General features: G+C 36.9%; 1 protein-coding gene across 16 annotated transcripts in view; it reads right to left on the bottom strand.

The window, feature by feature from the left end:
- CCDC88A (coiled-coil domain containing 88A) overlaps positions 1-21057 on the bottom strand; it is a 79466-nt gene that overhangs the window by 55609 nt on the left and 2800 nt on the right. For 15 of the 16 annotated variants that reach the window (XM_069787670.1, XM_069787674.1, XM_069787672.1 and 12 more), the window contains one exon: positions 3692-3800. The exons of the other annotated variant lie outside the window; for it this stretch is intronic. In XM_069787670.1, coding sequence (XP_069643771.1) covers positions 3692-3800 — 109 coding nt within the window. The remainder of the gene's footprint in view (positions 1-3691; positions 3801-21057) is intronic. 16 annotated transcript variants of the gene reach the window in all.

Genomic DNA, 21057 nt, shown 5'->3' with positions numbered 1-21057 from the left:
GTCCCACGCACTCAAGCAGCAGCTTTGCCTATCTATTCTATAGACTGTATCAATGGATAGTTTCTGTCAGCCAGCAATGGCTGTAATCAGGTCAAATCCCCAGTCTAGACAGAGCCTAATTCTTCTGAAGCAGAATAGTCCTCCTCCTGTTCCCAGATGTTTACTCACAGCAGATGCCATCCCATCAGTAGCTCTGGAGTCATGCTTTTTGTTTTTCCACAGGGACAGATTCATTAATACATAAGTGTTCATACTCAAAAGCTATGTATTCCAGAACCATCACCGCTTTATATCCAAAAGACACGTATTATGTGTCATTATTGTAAACTAAAAACCTAACATAAAAGTCAACTCATTTTAAGTCACATTTGAAAAATGACAGCATTCCTTGAGAAACACCTGTAGAAATTATTAGCTATAGCTATACTTGAAAGTTCTCACTAGTTAATATAGGACATAAAAAATTATATCTGAATTGATTAATACTAGACTGAAAAATATGTACTCTTACTGCACATGCCCAAGACAAATTATAAAGAAGGAGAAAATAGCTCTGACCTACTCAAATATGAATTTCAACCAACCATGACTCTTGTACTTCTGAGATCTTGATGACAATTTTCAAATTAAAAAAAAAAGATATGAAGTGCACCACAGAAAGTTTTAAATCAATAAAGAACAGATAAAATATAAGTAATTCAATGCATATTTATAGCTACTATGAAAGAAAATCACATACTTTAAAAAGTGGGGGCTTGGTGGCTTTTTTGTTGTTTGGTTTTTTTGTAATAGCTCAAATAATTCCATGATGCTATTATAAAGCTCTTCTTACTGTGAGGCAGAGTACAAGTAGGGGTAACCAAGAAATGTGTCCTCTATGGACTAATGACATTATCACCTCTTTTCTTACAACACCTCTACCTTGCTTGAAAGATGTCTACCACCTTTTCTGTCACACAGTGTTAACTTCATCAGTAAGCTTGGTGCAACTGCTCTCAATTTGTGTTTACTTTTGAAATGACTGCTTCTATTAAAAACCTGACATTGGAACCTGTGTCTCCCAAAATTCACATATTTATTTTAACTGTTATTTAACCTGCAAAAATAAACTAAGCCTATTTACAGAATTCTGCCTTGCTTGTACAAACTTGTAGAGTTCATTAGCATTTATTTTATTAAAGACTCGCACGTCATCTGTCAAATGAGGCTGACAGAGCACCCATGGGAGTCATGGAAGTTCACTGTATAAAACCTCCAAAGCCCACAAAACCTGATATGTGGATCAGTTCTCCTGAATCAGCTGCTGAGAACAATTCCACACTCTTACGTTGCCAGGAAATGCATAGGCTCAAAAGACTGGTTTGGGACCTAGTACGAGTTTGGTGATGCTCTAAGGAAGTAAAGCAGCTTCACTGGAAAAAGAAGATGCAATTGTAATTACAGGAAAGAACAAAGGTGACACAGGAACCAAAAAACTTGTATAGTCTAACATGATGTTTTAATTTTGAACGTTATATTCTATCAGTGCCGTTTTTTTGACAAGTACATATACACAACACTGATGCAATTATTTGCTAAATTGAGAATGTTTTCCAGAGATGTTATAAAAACACATGGAATAATCCAGCATGGACAAGCTCACAATAAAGAGTTTTAAGCGTTAGGATAACAGAATGCTAAAAATTAAAAAACCTTATATCCATTAATATCTTATCCCTACTGCAGTATTCCAGACATTAATTAATCTCGTACCTCAATACAATGATTACCTTCTATGCTCCACTACTCTCAGGCATGCCATTCAGAACATATACCAAGCATGATACCTGTGTAGACAGCTGCCCAAAGCACTCAGGTGTAAGGGCTCACACCTCTGTCAAGGCATACCCCAGGGTACGAGAGGCCTCTCGGATTGATTCCAAGGCATTTGTCAAGCACTAGCTTTTCTGCCTTGGGTAATTTCACAGGTGACAGGAACCAAACTGACCCCTTCTTGAAACTGAGTTTGCTATGCTGCCTTGCTAACCCATACACAGGCTGTGGGAAAACACCAGCTGCCAGGCCACACTCAGTTTGAGAGGAAACAACGACTACAGTCCATCCTTGAACACTTCTCTCCAAAACCACTAAACTACCACAAGGCATACACCTCCCTGTACACGTGTGGGCACACCTGAGCGACCATCAGCAATATGTGTTGATGTTCAATCAGATATACCCACATGCAAAAAACAATTTTAAATTTGAACAAGTGTTCCAGTTTGGCTACTAAATGCCTTTACTCCTACTAAAATGCCAGACCTGCAGTGTTTGCAAGTTCCCTCACTTGTACTAGGAGCCTGAGAGACTGGGGACGGAAAGGGGGAAAAACGTCTATGCAGTTCTATACAGCTTACATGTCCACAGGGCAAACTTGAACCATTAAAGGCATGGTGACTGATTTTAACATTTATTGAGTAAGAATACTTTTTTGTTTTAAAAAAGCCATAATAAATTATTTCTAACACAAAGGTTTGGAGCAACAATAACAATCCTGAATCATTCAAAGGTAAGCTACCTAAATGCAAGCGATTCTGCCTGATCCTGTTGCACTAGGACTGGCTGATACTATAAGGCCAAAGAAGCACAGGGAATGCTTTGTATTCAAATAAAGATCAATCCTGTCAGTGTTTGTGCCTCCTGTTGCACCAGTTGTGAAACACTAATGTCTGGTCAAAAACGACTACCATCAGGAAATGGAAAAGCGTATGGGTCTTACTAGGCAGCATTTATACCCACATATAGTAGCTGCCAAGAAAAGAATGATGTGAAGTACGCAGAAGCTCAAAGTGCTAGCTAGAAAGACATACAGTGGTTGACTTCTGCAGTAAGTGACAGCTGGGAATTTTCACTGCACTTTGGAGTTTTTGAGAACATGTACTATGTGTGTACACACAAGGAAAAGCGTACAACAGTACAGGCTCTGTCATGATGCACCCACTATTAAGAGGCAGATAAAGGAGATTTTCTCCCAGATCTGGACTCTCCTGGCAGAAAGGTGCAGGGAATTGTGGAAGGGCACTGAAAGACACACTGTAAGGGATGCTGGTGGTATCTGCAGTGTCCTACTACAGCATGTCCATGCGTACACCACTCTATTCAGGCTCTGCATCTAGAAGGCATAGTACCAGCTCTTACCTACTGCAAAAACCACAAAAATTCAATGGCTATTTTACAGCTCTAAATTAGATAATCACTGCATTTACTATGAATTCCCATCTGATTGTTATCATCTCACTGATTTTTTTCCTACTGAAATCAAATTAATTCTATAACCAATAAATTTTATCACATTTTCTTACAAAGATTTCATTGATAAAGACTAAATGCACATTTAATAATTTCTCTCATAGGCACAAAACTTGCCTCAATTCAGAAAATACCAACTGATACTGCTTAATGTACTATAGGAGCAAAGATGCAGAATACCTATCGTATAAACATATTATAATTCACATACAAGTGTTTCTAGACTACTACTATACCTGTAAATTAAGCATGATAAAAAATTTGACCAGATTTATAAAAAAATAACCATCCTTACAATATCTCAAAATATTAATCTTATTATTGTTACCCTTAGAGGCATAACTATTAAAGAACACTTGGAAACAATTCTAGGCAAAACATAATACAAGAAACAATTACTGACCTGATAGTAAGTTTTTATTTGTTTCACCAAAATAGACAAATTTTGAATCCTTAACGATGCATCATTGTTTACTTTTTTGTTTATCCTCTGATTAGCAGACTTTGGATTACTGAAAAAAAAAAAACACAAAACCACACTGAACATTAACCTTTAAAGTCTCTATATAAAACAACTGATATAGTTAATGTGCCAGCATAACAACTTCTTGTCTCAGTTACCATGCCACTTTTTTCCCCTCCACAAGTAAATAAGGACTTGTGGAAGTGACTGCCAAAGGCAGAAAGAAGTAACTTGAAACATCTGTCTCCGATACAACTAGTCAGATTAGCACCCTTTTTGGCTATTAATGCAGTGTAATTGGGAGCACCCATCCCAATTACCGGAGAATGAATGCAAGAAGAAAGTTTTTGTGGCTCTGCACTTCTCCACAAGCAGGCCCATCCCTGACAGAATACAGAAAGCAGAATATAGCTATAACGTAAATATTCCAGCACACACTGCAGACATCAGGAATGATACTCACTGATGCAGACAATGATGAATAACAGAATTCAGACTAGCTACATTAATGAATGTCTATAAACTGAAAAACTATATGATGCTATTTTACTATCTTGAGGCACAAAAACAGAATGTAAGTTTTAACTTTTAGAACAATGAGGAATATGAAATACATCATGCTAACACACACTAAATTATATTAATTTTATTTACAGATGACTGAGATCTGTCAACAAAGGTATTATTAATTGGGAGTTTTTGTTGTGTACTCTCACATACCACCAGATTTTTCTCTGGGTTTATCATGGCTTCAGAGAGGCATCAATACCTTTTTCCTTCACAAAGTAGAAAGGATCTGAGGAAATGCAGATGAGTCACCCTTTTTCCCTACCTCATAACATACCAAGTTATTAACCCCATACAAGACAGTGTGACAACATTCACTGTGATTGTTCAAGGAAAACAATACAGAACCAATGCAACTCCTCCACGACACCCTGTAAAAGGCTTTGAGAATTCATAAGGGATGGCCAATATGAAGTTTCTTAACTTTTACAAAGATACTTGATACAGTTGCACAATGCAACTTTTGATATTTAATTATATTATTGTATTATTTAATGATATTGTCAGATAAATGTGCAGCTGACTGGAAGACTGCACTCAAACAAGAAACTACCAACTTGTCGCTGTCAAACTGGAGGTTCCTACAAGGGTGTGTGTCTGCTGGGCCTCGTTTTATTCAACATTGCCATTCATGATTTAGACAATGGAACACAGAATACAGTTATCAGAACTGCCATTGGCAAAAATTGGGAGGCATAAGAAAAAACAACCAAAAAAACTTCAAAGAACACTATGGCAATTGAGAATGATCCTGATAAAGTGCAAAAGTGGTGTGAGAGCACTATAATGGAATTCAGTAACAACGTGTACAGGCAAAGGATTATACTCAGGACTCAAATGCAGGAAGAGGAGTAACTTGCTATAACACAAAAATCACCTGAATATTGTAGTGGACACAACCAAACACCAAGGAAAAAGAAATGCCATTGCCAACCCCCCCAATTCTTCAGTTTTTTTAGTATAAGTGCTGTCTAAAAGACAGGTAGTTATTCTTTGCATGGTACAGATGATGCTTCAGTTACTAGAGAGTCACACTTCAGGGGAAGGTCTGCACTTGTACTTCTTTCACACTGAATCACCTGGGTTCTAAGCAGCATGCAAAGGCTCATCACAGGCCTTCCCTCAATTACTTGGGCATACTGTATTGCCAGGTGACATACAGGTACATCTGCCCCTGGAGAATAGGAACTGCCTGTCGAAAAGCACATCCATCACACAGCAAGTTCTTGCAGAGTTCCTTAGGAGGAGACCGAACAGAGCAGGTTACACGTCAGCGTGAATTGTCTTGGTAGGACACCTACGACCTGCAACCTGAAAGCCAGATGCTACTGATGCACATGAACTGAAGGCTGTGCAGAGGACACCAGAAAAAGAACATGCACCATATGGAACTGATACATATTTTATCTGAAGAAACTACATGGAAGTAGTCTACAAGATCATCGAGATATATATATGGTTCATACATTTCTATACAGATACTCGATTCAACTAATGTGTAAGTGTAAACAACCAACCTCCCAAAATGAGCTATTCCCTCTACTCCACCGAACATAGTAGCATCCTGATTTATTTTAATGCAGTTTATCACTTTGATAGTTTCACACACTCTTTGTACGAGTATCGCTGTAGACAAAATTTACATATTTTTCATTTAAATTTAAGTTACCTAAACAAACTTCTATTTGCCTTTTACAGCTTTCTTTGGTTTTAGCATGTTAGAATTTTTAAAAGATATATTTATGGCTTTTCTTCAGTTTATTGCTATCACAATTTCCTGGCTTGTAAGCATGAATAGAAATAACATAGAAAAAACACTGCCAGGAAAGGAAGTCAGATCATATAAGAAACACACCTCCAACACAGTCATTTTTAAAAGTAAAGCAGTAAACATAGCATCTTTTTTCTCTCGAGTATATGAATATAAGTCTAGGAAAATTAGGACACAGATTCTTACATGGGTAATTGCCTCATTCCTAAATGCTCATCACCACGTGCCTAAAAATACTATAAACAATTAAAGTCCATTTTAGTACATATTAGCCGAAACTACGTGACTAAGATGTCACCTTGGATTAATTCAGCCAACCTATAGCTACAAAAAGAACTAAATGGACTAAAAATGATTATGCTTTGCAGATATGCAGAACTGAACTCCTTTCCAAACTGAATTCATTCAAATTTGTTAAAATCAGAAGAGAAAATCCAGGATAAATCCTGCTGACCTGATGCTGTACAGAGATCAGCTGAAGTCTCCTATTTCTACATTCATATCTCCAAAAGGCCGATTGGGCCCTTAATCTTCATCTTTAATCTTAATGACTATCGGATTATCTCCAGGCTTTTTCATCATCTTCAGCAGCATTTCTACAGCCATATATTTTAGATGACTCTCCCTTTAGAGCACTCAAAATAGAGGGCACTAGAATTTCCTGAATATTGTAATAGCTCTTATTTTAGCATCAACACAAAAATTAGTGTGCAACCACAAGAACTCAAAACACAACTGTCATAAAAGCTCAGGCCTTACACTTTCTAATTTCAAAAGCTGCACTAGAAAATTTAGACAGGTCTTGTAAGAACAAAAACTTTAACATTTGCATAGCACTATGTCTTCATAATGTTAGGTAAACATAAAACTTTGCACACTCTTAAGACAAATTGTTATTCTCCCAATACTACAAATGGGAAATGAACACAGAAACAAACTCCCGAACAGCAGCAGAAACAATCAGTGCCAAGGATATCTGTGAGGAGGAGGAAAAAAAATGGGCAATTAGAGCCCAAGATTTCCTACGACACAAATTCTTAGTTCCACACCTTTGTCACCCCTTCCATCTTCATGTTCTGCTGGACAATATTTCACTACTGGGGCTCGCATACACCAAAGATACAGTACATGACCTTTGTGTTTTATTTGATGATACGAAAATAAATTTTTGAAATCAGAAGTCATAACACCTGGGCAAGATCAGGAACTGTAAGATGTCATTACACTTGTACCTGGACTTTGCTCCTGAATACCAGCACTTCTCCTCACAGTACAAAAATAAATAATTCGTGTGTCTCAAATGCTGCACTAACAGATACTAACGGAATCTGAGCACTTTTAGAACACTTTAGCAGATGCCTGGCAACAGTACTACAGCAAATCATTCTTATGTTTCATCTTCTCCATTTTAATCCTTAGAAATCATGTATGGATCAACTCTACCAAATTATGCATTAACAACGATAACCAGAAATTCTGTGGTATTAGCCTTGTGTCAAAGTTAATGTTGATACATATAAGAGATTTTTTAAATCTTCCAACTACTGTTGAAAGTAAAGTAACATTCTTTTATTTCCACCAATTCACCCCATGTATCCCCCTCCTCCTGTATATGTGTGTGTGTGTGTATATATATATGGGTTTGCTTTTTTTTAATGTGGTGTGTATCTTCATCTATCAAGACCAGTTCAATGGCTGACACATATTCCTTAAAATTTATGGAAATTCCAGGCTTCTTTTTTGATATAAGTTACACTGTTTTGGGTCAAAATGATTCATTCCTGTATCTTAAACCAGAAAGCATTCAACTTTTTTTTTTTTTTTTTGGCATGAATTGCAGGAAACAGTTTACTGAGATTGTGAATTTTGTTGGGAAAACTTGGGCCACAGATGTGCTCTAGAACTGTACCATTACCACTTGAAAAAACTCACAGTCTGGTTATATGATCCTCTGCTAGTACGGACTATCAACAATTAAAATCAGAATGTCAGCTTCAGGACAACCTGGTGCACAGAATAAATTTATTTTAATAATCTTAATTCTTTCCCACAGATTATGGTCCAACAGAGACCCAAACCTCAAAGTTCCCTTCACATTTTTCAGCAGAGCTTTAAAATAGATTATGGTAACATGAAGTTTAACCCCTTGCTCTTGAAGATCAATAAAACTGCGTTACTTAAATATCAGTACTAACACTACTAATCTCTACTAATCATTTTAAATGTAATTAAACATGTAGCCTCAATAACACACTATAGCTAGTAGGGAGTTTTATTTCTTTGATTTTGTCAGTTTTTTTGTGAAGATTGTTGTATTGGCTCATTACCCTTCAAACAAGAGAGGTAAGTTGTCTTTGACACTCTCAATCAACACATTTGAGCAATGACTAGGATGACTTTTACTTGAAAAAAAGGTCATCTTCTAACTCTTCCTGGAGTGGAATCCTGCTCTCAATACCTTCCAGTGCAAAGAGGACTTTACCTCTGTACGATGGTAATTTAATGAAATAATGTGATTAGAAAGATTTAAATTATTATACTTTATAAACACAGAATATTAATAGGCTACCTATTAAAATGACCCACCCGTTGAAACATAAACACTTAAAATAGAGGCCACTTGATAGAAGAACCCTTCAGTGTTTGCATTTACCAGTGTTCCCTAATCTTCGGTCACTGATTTCTAGCTTTCAGATTATGTTTGAACTCTCAGTTTTGACTTGCAAAGTGTATTGAACAGCCAAGAACAGGCCTGACAGATAACTTCTCGCACCATGCGCTGTTACCAAAATAACTGTGATTAGGTCCTTCAGCAAGAGATTCATTATTTTAAAAAATAAACCCACCTTCATTCCCAATACTGATAACCAGGCCTTTTTATCTCAAAGCCTCCAACTTTAAAGCTCAGTAGTCTCCTTAATCCACAAAACATCATTTTAAATAATCTTCGTTTAGTCAATATAGTCCATCTTCTTAAGTATTGATGTCTTAACTCGTTCCTCTCAAAGAGGAAATAACATAGCATGATGTTATCTACACATTCTCCATTATATGTTGTTTGTATAACTGTTTTGTCAGACTGGTCCAAGCCAAGAATAGACATACTAATTTTCTTATCAAGCATTTGAAATAACTAATGAGAAAAACTAATTAAATATAATGTGCAAATATTTTTCATTCAGAAAGATAAAATTCTAAACATAAATCGCCAAAACCCATATTGCTTTCAAGAGCATGCATCTTTTAAATTAGTTTACATTTTTTGGCAGCTACTTTATTAGAGATTCTAATAAATTATTTGTATCCATATGTTGAATTGTTTAATTTTTATGACCTAGAAAATTTTTATAATAATTACATTTTTATTAATATTAAACAATTCTGCTTATTAGAATACATTTGGTCCAATACCACTGAAATAAACTAGTACATGCTGTTGGGAACACAACAAGATGCAAATGAAATAATTTTGAAAATAAATAGATTCTAAAATAAAGCTTTGTAAAAGATAGCTTTTAAACCCAGTTTTTTAAAAACATAATATTCTAGTGGCTACTGTGTTAGTTACACTATAAACATTTTTAAGGCAATACATGCTCTGAACTCTGAGTCGCTCCTTTTATTAGGTGGAGATACTGAACTGCTTCAGTGGCAAATAGCCTAGCAAAATAGGGCAAATCTATCTAGAAGTCAATAGGAAGCTGAGCAGTAAAAGATACCCTTAAGCAATTTTACATTTAAAAGCAACCTACTTATGACAAGATACATTAATTTCAATAGCAATAAAAACAGACAAGAGCATCTATCCCAATAATGCATTAGTTTAAAACTACTGATTACACAGAGAACTTCAGTGATTTTGAAATACTACCAGTGTCATGAATTACAGATTGAGACTTCATATAATCAGGGATTATGTGTCTTTAATTTTTCATTGACCAAAATCTATCAGAAATGGGAACGTGATAGCTTAATGGCTTCATGCTTAAATCTACGCAGACTGCAAACCAGTTGTGTCCTCTCTTGCCATCTGTTCCTTGATGGTACTTAATGATTAAGTCTAGTACTATAACGCACCCTAATTTTAAATATAACATTGTTGGAATGAATTTAAGTACAGTGAAACGCTGAAACAAGCAATTTGGAAAAAATTCTACACAAGTGTGCATCTCCAAAGGTAATAAATATTGACTGTTACTCTGTGTTTTAGCTTCCAGTAGCACAGTACTCACTTTTACACATAAATGTTTCTTGCCTACTAAAGTTGTATTTTTTTTGCAAAGTCCCATTAAATGGAATACTGAGGCTTACTCTTGCTCTCTTCCAAATATTTCAGTAATTACTGATACCAGAATGTTTGGATAGATCTCAAATAATAAAGCAGCATTTCCATTATTTACTATTAGCAAAAAAATAATAAACATGTACAAAATGTGTTTTAGAAAGAAATTTAATGCAGCAGTGCCCTTTTACTGTGAAAGTTAAAATAAAACCAGGGCCTTCACTGAAGAATAATTGATAATCTCCAATTTGCTTTAAACATTTGAAGCAACACCAGACAAAGCAGTACACTGAGGCAATGGAGTTATCAGAAGCACCTCTGCATATGGGACACAAGCAGCACTGGCCTTCACCTGTGTACTGTTTGATCAGTTTTAAAATCAATCATAGTCAGAAGGTCAGTCTGCAGGAGTTACAGTATCAAATAATGGGGCAGATTCTGAAGTACGATACTGTCAGTATCTGAACCTTGTGATCACACACATTCTAGAAACGTTGGTACAAGATGGCATACTTCAAACTCCTCCTGCATCTGCCAGTATGATCAATTTCTGCTGTCAAAGATATTTCCATGCTAAATTTATCAAAAAGATAAAGAAAAAAATCTTAACACTCCTTTTCTACACCTCTGGCGCACATTCATCAGGACTTCTCTGTTGATAGAAATGGATTTAAATGGATGACGTCCCTAAAGAATAATTTGTGACACAGACTATCCACTGTTGAAGTGTGCAGAGAACTAACTTGGCACATTCTTACCTGAAAAATTGATGGCAATAAAATCCTTCCACCTCTCAAAGGGCATCATACAAGGCATACAAGCCCTGAGGGTGTAATGCATTGATGATACTGAACGATGTGATGGCCTGGTGATATTACACACGCTTGACTATTACAACTGGAGAGTCGCAGTCTGACTTGCTGAAGACACAAGAGATGCATGTTCTAGAGTTGCTCAAGTGTTCACTTTTCAACCTGCTTAGCCATTGCATCTTTGTGCACTTACACAGGATCCAGTAAAAGGATGCTCTCATCCTAACTTGCAATAAGCAAGCAAATGATGTGATTTATACTAACCACTCTTCTTTGCCTTTTTAGTGGGCATTTATGACAATCTACCTCTTACTTGTAAAACACCTTTATTTCTGCCCTTGAGACAACACTGCTCAAGCAGCAATCAATGCACGGTTAAAATGATCATGTAGCCCTGCAGACATCTGCTCAAACGTCTAAAGATACCATTACAAATGCTGAGATATCCTTTACCCCAAAATAAGCTGCATATTAATACCTCAATTTAAGGACACTTTGCTAACTCTGCACTTAGCAAAGATTGACTTTATGTGCCAGAAGTTTAATAGTTGTATCAAAGTTGTTTTGCCCCATGCTAATGTGAGTAGGAAGTAGGTCTAACATCAAAAGCCTTATGGCCCTTGCACAAAACCTCTTTTCCTAGGATTATGTCCAACATCATAAACTATTAGGAGGCTGAAGCCCTATGCCTACTTTTACAAAAACACAACCAAGTAGCCTACAACAAATCGACTGGCTGGTGGGGATCACTGGGAACACTGCCAAGAACATATGAGTAGATACTGAGCACATGCAGACAGCTTTCCTACTTGCTGCCTTAGCTCTGCAGCATCTGACCAGGCTGAACCACTCACAGGGTAGCTGTACAATGCCTAACCTCTGTTTGGCACTCACAGCAGAGGAGCTGCCTAATTACTCATGGTTGAAGTGTGCTAGAATAGCTGTATCTGAAGCAGTGCCATAAGCCTTTGTGCTGAGTAACCCTGTCTCCCCCTTCTCCATCAATATGAACCTACTGCGCCTCATGGCTTCAGGGCTGCTCTGACCAACAACTGCTCTGCTGGGTGGTCCCACTGTTAGTGGTATTATTTGCATGAAGAGACATCCCCTCACATCTGTACACTCCCAGGTTTACACGTGAATGTGCCAACAGTCAGACAAAATCATAGGATATTCAAGGGGTCTGGTGACTGCTCTTTAATTTCTCCCTCCCAGGGTTTTAAAAACAGCAGTGTCCAGAACAGCGCAGATTTATTTTTTGTCCTTTCTCTTTTCCTTAATAGTAATAAGGAAGATGCATGCAGGTGAGCAAAACATCAGACAAAATAAAGAGAGGAAATAAAACAGTTCACCTGTCATTTACTAAGCACACACTCGTATGACTGAATTAACACCTCCCCAAAATCCATAACTTCCAAGCTTACAGACCAACAGCTGTCTTTACCATCACATAGTATGAAACAACTTCACTGCTATTGTTTCAACTTGACTATCAAATGTATTCTTTTCCTATCACACTAAAAGGTACTATGTAAAAAAAAAAAAAAAAGCTTTCTACCAAAAATTGAAAATGCTGAATCATTACTCACTGCACCAAGTAACCTGGGTAAGCTCCCCACAACAATCAAGAGAATGTGGATCAGCCTCTGCTCCACAGCTAGCAAAAGGTAAGCTGTCTTCCACCAAATTAAGAAGTTTCCCTGATGGAAAGGAAAATCTGTAGGATTCAGAGCAGCACAGAACACTTAACATTGTCACACAAAATAAACACTCCTGGGTATTAAATAATTGAAAATTCCTAGAAGAAACAACTTGACAAACAAAACTTTTTTTGAGCAAGCAGATAAGAAGCAGGCAGTCTGACAAACACACTTCACTACTTCAACAAATCTAAATATCTTACAAGGGTCTCGTCTTGTTGGGTTTTTTGCTTGGTTGGTTTGTTGGTTTTTTTTTTTAATTGCAAAAGGCCTAGTAGCAAATATTGTTTGAAAAGGTAAAATTAGACTGCTGTAATACTTGCACTGTACTGCTTTCCAAATTGAACTAAAACAAAAAGGTAGCACAGGATGCAAGTGCATACAGTCTACAAAGGACAAGCAAGAAAGAAGATGAACATACCACAGAAACAAAGCACTGAGGACAATGAATACTGAAGTTTTGCTTCCTACTTTAAGCATTGTGTGGTTTTTTTCCCCTGTCAGGGGAAACGTCTTCTACTTCTGAAATGAGTTCACATTTTAGGATCTATTCAGTTCAGTATTGATTAAAAGAATAACTGAAAACTATTTGACTTCGTGATTAACGCCTCAATGTAACTGACCATTAAAACACTGCAATCATTTACACCCACAATAACAGGGTGACAAGGGTATGATTAGCTTTACATAAGTAAGCACTCACAGGTCTGGATCACAAGATGCAGCATGACTTTACACCAAACATCAGAGGGCATGAAGTGAGAAAACATTTTTACAATCTACCTTGGAAAGAACATTCTGCAAACATACAGGTAGTAGTTTGGAAGAAACATCGGAAACAGTTATATGAGAAGCAGAATAGGGCCAGAAAGTTGTCATGAAAGATAGGAGGCAGCAAGCAGTAGAGAAGAGAAGCAAATAAACACTTATTGCCCTTACCAAATGACATTTGTGGAACATGCTAAGATATTTAAAATATTAATATAAGGGAAAATAACTTATGTAGGATTTAAAAGCAATACACACTTATGCAGTCTTCTTTATTTAAGCTTAAAAAACCTCTTACAAGATTATCAAGTTTGTATATATGAGTTTTTCTCTTCTACCCTAACCAATTTCCAGCACCACAGCAGTATGTACTTTGCTTTATTTGATAGTCATAGCACTACCAAAAATCTCCTTTGGAAGACTTGAAAAAATGTTCACTTGTTTTATTCTTTACTTTGAACTTTGCTGAAGCTATAAATTCTCAAAAATAATCAGTTAGTACTTCAGATTCAAAATAGTCTAACCATAGGTAAGCATCTCAGCACACTGAGTATTAAAAACCACAGGAAATACTGATGTAAGATCATTGTAGTGAGATGACACCAAAGCTACCTGAATATTGCAATTTCAGTGACTAAAAAGATCTTAAGTTGTAAAAATAGTGCCACAAAGATTTCTGTTAAATACTTTTGGTTAGAATGTTATGATTCTAGAATTTCCCTTTCTTAAGAAGTACAATAAACCTTCTATAAGTAAATTAGTAACAATAAAATACACATCTTCATCTTTTTCCATACCAATTTTTAGACTAGCAAGCGACAGATCTGAGCCCTTTGTACAGATTATTCCAGAGAATGAGACAAATTCAAATACAAGGCTCCTAGATATAAGGGGACTGCGAAAGAAAAGAAGTCACATTTCTTGTAAAAATTTTATCCACGAGCAACTTCATTGCTTCAGCACACTAACTGTGATGTGTTGCAAATTTTGTGTGCACATCAATACACATACAATCCCCTACTGATCTAGGTACAAATAGAGCAGTACATGAAGGACCTTAACCCTGTTAACTACCCAAACCTCCAAGATAAGCATACACATAAGGGCCTGCAAAAGAAGTGCATTCTTTTCATCTTAAAACACTAATATTCTTATTAAGATACAAACCAGCACTCTGTAAGTATGACATTTGTCTACATTCTATCATACATCAACTAGTATCTGTATTTTATTTTTGGCTGGCATACACAATACTCTAAATATACAGCAAGTATATTCCCAAGCTACCAGGAAATTACACCAGACATTTTTTTTGCTCAAGGGCTTATTTAAGAAAAACAAAGATACTACACAAACAAAAACTAGGCCAAATATTTCCCTCCAGCTTAAAATAGGATAATATTCTGTAATAAACCTAAGCAGACTCTATCTCCTCTCACTATAGAAAAGGAAGCAAGTTTCCGAGTATATCTAAATGTGCAACACATTCAAAGATTCACCAATAGCCAGGGATATAATACAAGCCACTTACAAGTTCATCCCTCACTATTTCCCAATCCAAAAACACAACACAAGATATTTTTTGCTTTTTCCTCAGACTAAGCCAATGGCAAAGCACACCAAACCAGTCTGGGTCAAGCAGTATCCTTGCTTCGATTCAATGCCTTAACATCAATTAGTCCAATGAAACAAAGTGGGGGCATTTTGTAAATACTGCTTAACAACAACTGCCTAAGAGGCCATGCCTCTTTTGAGGATCTTAAGGCATAAATACAGGATTCTTTAAAACAAAGCAAACAAACAAACAAGAGACTCCCACACAGTTATTACCAAATAATCTCTGACCACTGAGGTCATGTGCTCTAACAAAGTAGCACTTTGAAAAAATGTCTTGATCCCTAAATAATTACTATGTAGGGAAAAGTGGTACAGTATGAAAGACAAGGAAGGCAACAAATTGGTATTTAGTTTAGAGAAAAAGGAGGAGGAACCAGAAATAAGAGGAACATATGAAAGAACACAAAGCTAAAAAGCCCCTTCTTAACAGAAGAAACAAATGAGGAAAAATAGAAGCAAGCTTCTCAAATTTAGCATAGGATTAAGGTGTGCTTGATTTAGCAACCAATTTGTCAGTTAACTAGATTAGTTTTTAAAAGAAAGATCAGAGCACAGCAACACTTTGCAAGGGTTTGTGGTGTAGAGATCCCCAAATTAGCCATGAAACCTGAAGAAATACAGCCTTGCCAGTGAAAAATGCAAGCTGATCAGCCCAGGTAAGATATTTGCAGCTAACCTAAAACTCTGGAATTTACTGCTGCTATACTACCAAGAAACACGGCAACATTGTAGGGTGGCTCAAGGCATCTTAGCCACTTGTGCAAACTGACCTTTCTGGTACAAAAATTAGAGCAAATCAAGCTGTGTATTGCCTTTCCTTACAACACAAGCAGCCAGGACAGTGGCAGCACAGAAGCAGAGGCAGGTAAAGAGCAGAGTCAGCCCTGCAAACAGAAATTTTACAGCCAGCTGGAAACCTCACCCAGCCTCAACATCAGGTGCTGCTAAGGGCAAATGATGCTTAGATGAACCACTCAGCCATCACCCCTGAACCGCTAAAGCACACAGCACAGCTACTAGCGCGAAACCAGGAGTTGTCTTCCCCTGGCTCAAAGTCCCACTCGTGGCATTCCCCATGTGGTCCTGTGACTTCAGCTGAAGCCGACTCTCCCTTCTGTATGGGCAACTCTATTCAGTAGTGCTACACTGTGCTCTGTGGCTGTATCTCCTCCATTACCTTGCTCTGGCATCTCTGCCTTGTAGTCTTCAATGAAGTATACATACATCTCTACATATAAAACAGCCTTAACTGAGCTATGTCATAGAAGGAGACAGTTTGTCAGTACACTCTTACTTAACTTTCCTGACAATGAAACACATAAAACATATGCCTAGAAAGCTTTTAGTAAGCTTACTTCATTATTTTCGTACAGTGCTTTGAAACAGCATGTAGCATGCGAGTGAAATGCAAAATACTCTGAAAATAAAACTGTAACGCCATAGTGAATATATGTTGTTTCCTTGCCAGAATATTTTCAACACTGAAACAAGTTACTTTGATTTTAGATCTTTCACCTAAGATTGCTATTTATGGAACAGGTAGATAGATGCAATAGAGCACCTCTGTATGTATTAAGACATATTTAACTCAGCTTTTACTCCCTGGCCCCAGCTACTACCCTAGACTAAGGATGGGATAAGTAGTACGCTACCAAAAGAAATAAGGGGACAGAGTCAAAGAAAGATACTGAAGATTGCACATGAAGAAGAGAGCAAAGAAGTGAACATATACATGCAGAGGAAGGTTAGATTATTTACTTCGTTATCTTCCAAATACTGCAAGAAACAAGAGTGAACCACAGAATACTTTACTGCACGGAAATAAATCAGAGTAGACAGGATGAAGGGAAGTGGACATCAACTGTGGGAAAGGGTACCAAAGCATAAAAAAACCGCCTAGTGAAACAGAGACATAAGTAAAGATCAAACACTTCAAGCACTCCATGTTCAACCTATGCTTTTTTTGCCCTTCAGCTATCAAAAACCCAAGCACCTCAGGTATCAGCCTATGTCCTCTTCATTTGCCCAGTTTAAAGCTCACTGCAAGCAGATGTTCAAGTCTAAAATTAATCTTCATTATACTACAAGAACTATCTTTTCCTTTTTTGTAATCAAAAGTTTTTAATTCCAACAACCTTGACTACGGTGCACGTTCTGCTGGACCATTTATTAAAGAATTTGCTTCTTTACAAAAAACTTGAGTGTTAAAAAGTCAGCTTTCCATAAGAAAAATCTAGGCCCTACTGCTGCAGAACCACCCTTAAGAGCAACAACTCTCACAAACTACTAGAGTGACGTCCACCCTGCATCTGTGGAAGCCCAACAGAGGATGTCTGAAAAGTGTGAATCAAATGCATTTGCTTCAAGAAAGAGAGAAAGGTGCAGACTTAATAATATTTGACTTTTTTCTAAAATACATGCTCGTATTTCTACTGCCAAACTCACCAATTCCATTTTCCCCAAAACTTTTTTCCATTTCCCCGCCCAGCCAGAACCTGGCCAAAGCTGCCTCTTGCTATTTGGTCTTCTTCACAAGAAGGAGTTAATTGAATTGGTGTGCATGTTCCTGCACTCTTTCACAGAGTCAGGCAGCTGGCTCAAGCACTAGGGATGGAGTCCAGTTTTCAGGGGAAGATATAGGCAAGCCAGAAGTATGGGCTGGCAAGCTCAACTGTTTGGAAAAAAGCGTACAACTGAAGACTAAGAGCTCAGAAAAGGAGTCAATGAAGCAGTCTACACATTCTAGGCACACACCACCAGAGTGGTGGAAGGAAACAGCCAGCCAGTCCACCTGGAAAATTCTATGGGCATGAAAGACCTGCATGTGGATCCAGTCAGTGAAAAACTGTGGGAGAACAGCAAAAGGGAGAAAAACAGGAGAACAACAAAATACTTCATCCTTTGAAGTAGTCTTCAGCATGTCTGGATGCAACAACTGATATGGATAGTATTGATTAATATGTTCAATTAAGACAAAGGTTATGAATGGAACACTGTGATGAAAGCAGACAGGTTCTCCAGACAGTGGATTAAATTAACCCAGTTTCAGAGTTCGGTTCTATGCATTACCAATTCTGCATACAGTATTTGTCCAATAGCTCCTTTAAAACAGATCCATGACCACAAATACATAGTAAAATAAAACCATTAAAATTAAAATACAGTTTCAAGTCTTTGTTACTTGACCAAATATTAATGGTGGTGCTAAATGTAATGAAAGTCCCAATCTTTCAATTACTTGCAGCTGTCTATTTTTATTCAAAGGAACTAGTAAGACTCTTGTCTGTTTGGGAACCACAGTTCATTACTGCTACAAGACTTTCAGCATTTCTTACACAATCCTCTTGGAATTCAATTAACAAGTATCAGAGAACAAGACCTATCAGAAATGAAAATAAAAAACACTCAGAAAACGAGTGTTTCTGTAAGAATACCTTAATCTTTTTGGATCAGAAGAGTATACAAACAGTACAATACTAAGACTAAAAAAATGAGGTGGTGTTAGTCAGGTTCTGGAAAATTATCTCTAGGACAACTAAGTCTTATTTTACTGTAATTGCACCTAGATGCGCAACAGGTGACTAATCCGTTGAATTATACTGTTTCATTTATTTTAGTAGTATACACAACATTCTACTCAAGTATATGAGCGCTTCATAATGGTGGAAGTATTACAGTGGTATAGTAAAGTTACACAGTATTCTTGGTATGTTCCTCCACCTCCCTGCCATGGCAGAACAGCACTGCAGTGATCTCTTGCATTCTGATTTATTTCCAAGAAGCATGACCCCTTTTTGTTTCAAAGAACACAAAGATAAAGGCTCAGATTTAGAAAGACAGATGGGTTTCTATCCAGAGGTATCAGATACTGACTGATCCCAGCAGAAGGTAGGTAACCGAATACTTTTTAAGAACTGGACCTAAATTTAAACAGGAAATGAGGAACATTCTTTCAAGTTAGGAGCTAATATTGTAACACTGGAAGTCTCCTTAATTAAAAATAAAATTTAAAAAATAAAATAATAAAATTGGCCTGTAGCATCTCCAGCGAAGGAAGAGCTCTTCAGTTGTAACTGGACACCGAATGGAATCTGTGTAATTTTCTCATGTACTAAACTGTCCAAAAAGTCAAAAGCAAAAGACATACAGGGAATGCAATGAATTAGTCTTTCTCATGTATGAGGTAATAACAAACTCAATGCTGATAAAACCTGACCATCTTGGTACCATTATCCTGCAGCTATTCCAATGCTGTTATCTATTTCCTCTGCCTGAATCATTACAATTGTTGAAAATAAATTTGGTCTAGACAAGCACAAGGAGAAACAAATGCCATACTAACAACTCTCACTTGTAGCTGACAGAAGGCAGGATTAACTCTTCTTTAACTGAACAAAAAACCTTCTCTAATTAACAAAGCCACTTTTTTTGATTGTGTAACTGTTTACGAACTGTGCCTAATCCAATATTAACACTTACTTTTATGGTCACAGAATTTGTTTTTTCAACACTTGGCAAAAATAAAGTATTTAAGTACATATAAAGCAGGACCACAGCACCACTAACAGTATCCACTTGTTCATGCTTTTAATGCCCTTTAAGGTATCTAATGCTGCCATGGCTTTCAAACCATAGGAACTGATCTACACCACCACCACATCACAAAGCCCTTAGCTGACAGGTACGCACTAGCTGTATTCTCACACCAAAACATGAACAGCCTTAAATATCTCAAAACCAGTGGAAGTAGTAAGCACCATATAACACAACTCATGTAAAAAAATCCCAACTTCTAGTGGTGCTTTCCACATACTTCCACGAATGGCACTCCGGGTGACTTCTGCAAGAACAACATTTCTCTATAGCTTCTAAGAGTGCCACAGGTCCTAAGCGCAGATCTCTAGTTGTCACGTGAAGTAAGTCATTGAGAGCTTTTAAAAAAAACCAAAACACAAACATTCTGAAGAAAAATATTTTTCTTCAGAAGTCAGGTGATACAAATTTTTCTGCCACATTTCCTGAACATATGGTAGTTAAGACTGAAAGGAAAAAAAGAGAGATACTAATAAAATAGAAAACACTGAACATAAGTTATACTGATGATTAGTTGGAGCTGCATCTTTTAAATGTTTTTGCAAATGAAGACACATGTTTAATAGGTGGATATTCAGAGTGAACAGGACTATAAGTTAACACAGGTTTCCACAGTGACTTCACCAGCGATGGAATCTGTCTGCAAAACATGAAACATTTTTTCCCCTCTTTCAATCCTGGCAAAAAAAACAAAACAAACTAACCGCCCCCTCCCCACCCCCAAATAAGAACAGAGTTCTGGAAGCTTGAAATCTAAGTAGCAATCAATCATAATATATTTCAGTCCCGCAAAAATGTATTTTAAATAAAATACACCTTCCAGCATAGTTATATATCTGTAAAATTAGTTTTATTTATACACCAGCCCTTTTACACGCACCTCTAGTTTAAGGTAGAAACTATTTTATTTTAAATTTACATCTCGTGGGTTTTTTGTTTTGTTTTGTTGGGGGTTTTTTTGGTTTTTTACACATACACAACTCCTCCTAAGTAAACTACAGTAATCACGGTATGGGGTCAAAGATGCACAAAGTCAAAGCCAAACTGAACACACAGTGCCTTAAACATAGGGATGGTCCCTCTCAGCAGCTTTCCATTTTACATACATGTATCCAACATATGTGCCAGATATCAATTTATACTCTTAGGAATAAAAAAAAAATTACCAATAAAGTTTAATTTCAAGACTGTATTCT

The sequence above is a fragment of the Haliaeetus albicilla genome, chromosome 7, assembly GCF_947461875.1.
Source record: "Haliaeetus albicilla chromosome 7, bHalAlb1.1, whole genome shotgun sequence".
Lineage (NCBI taxonomy): Eukaryota > Metazoa > Chordata > Aves > Accipitriformes > Accipitridae > Haliaeetus > Haliaeetus albicilla.
Note: the sequence above shows the minus strand (reverse complement) of the source record. Positions and strands in the feature narration are given on the sequence as shown.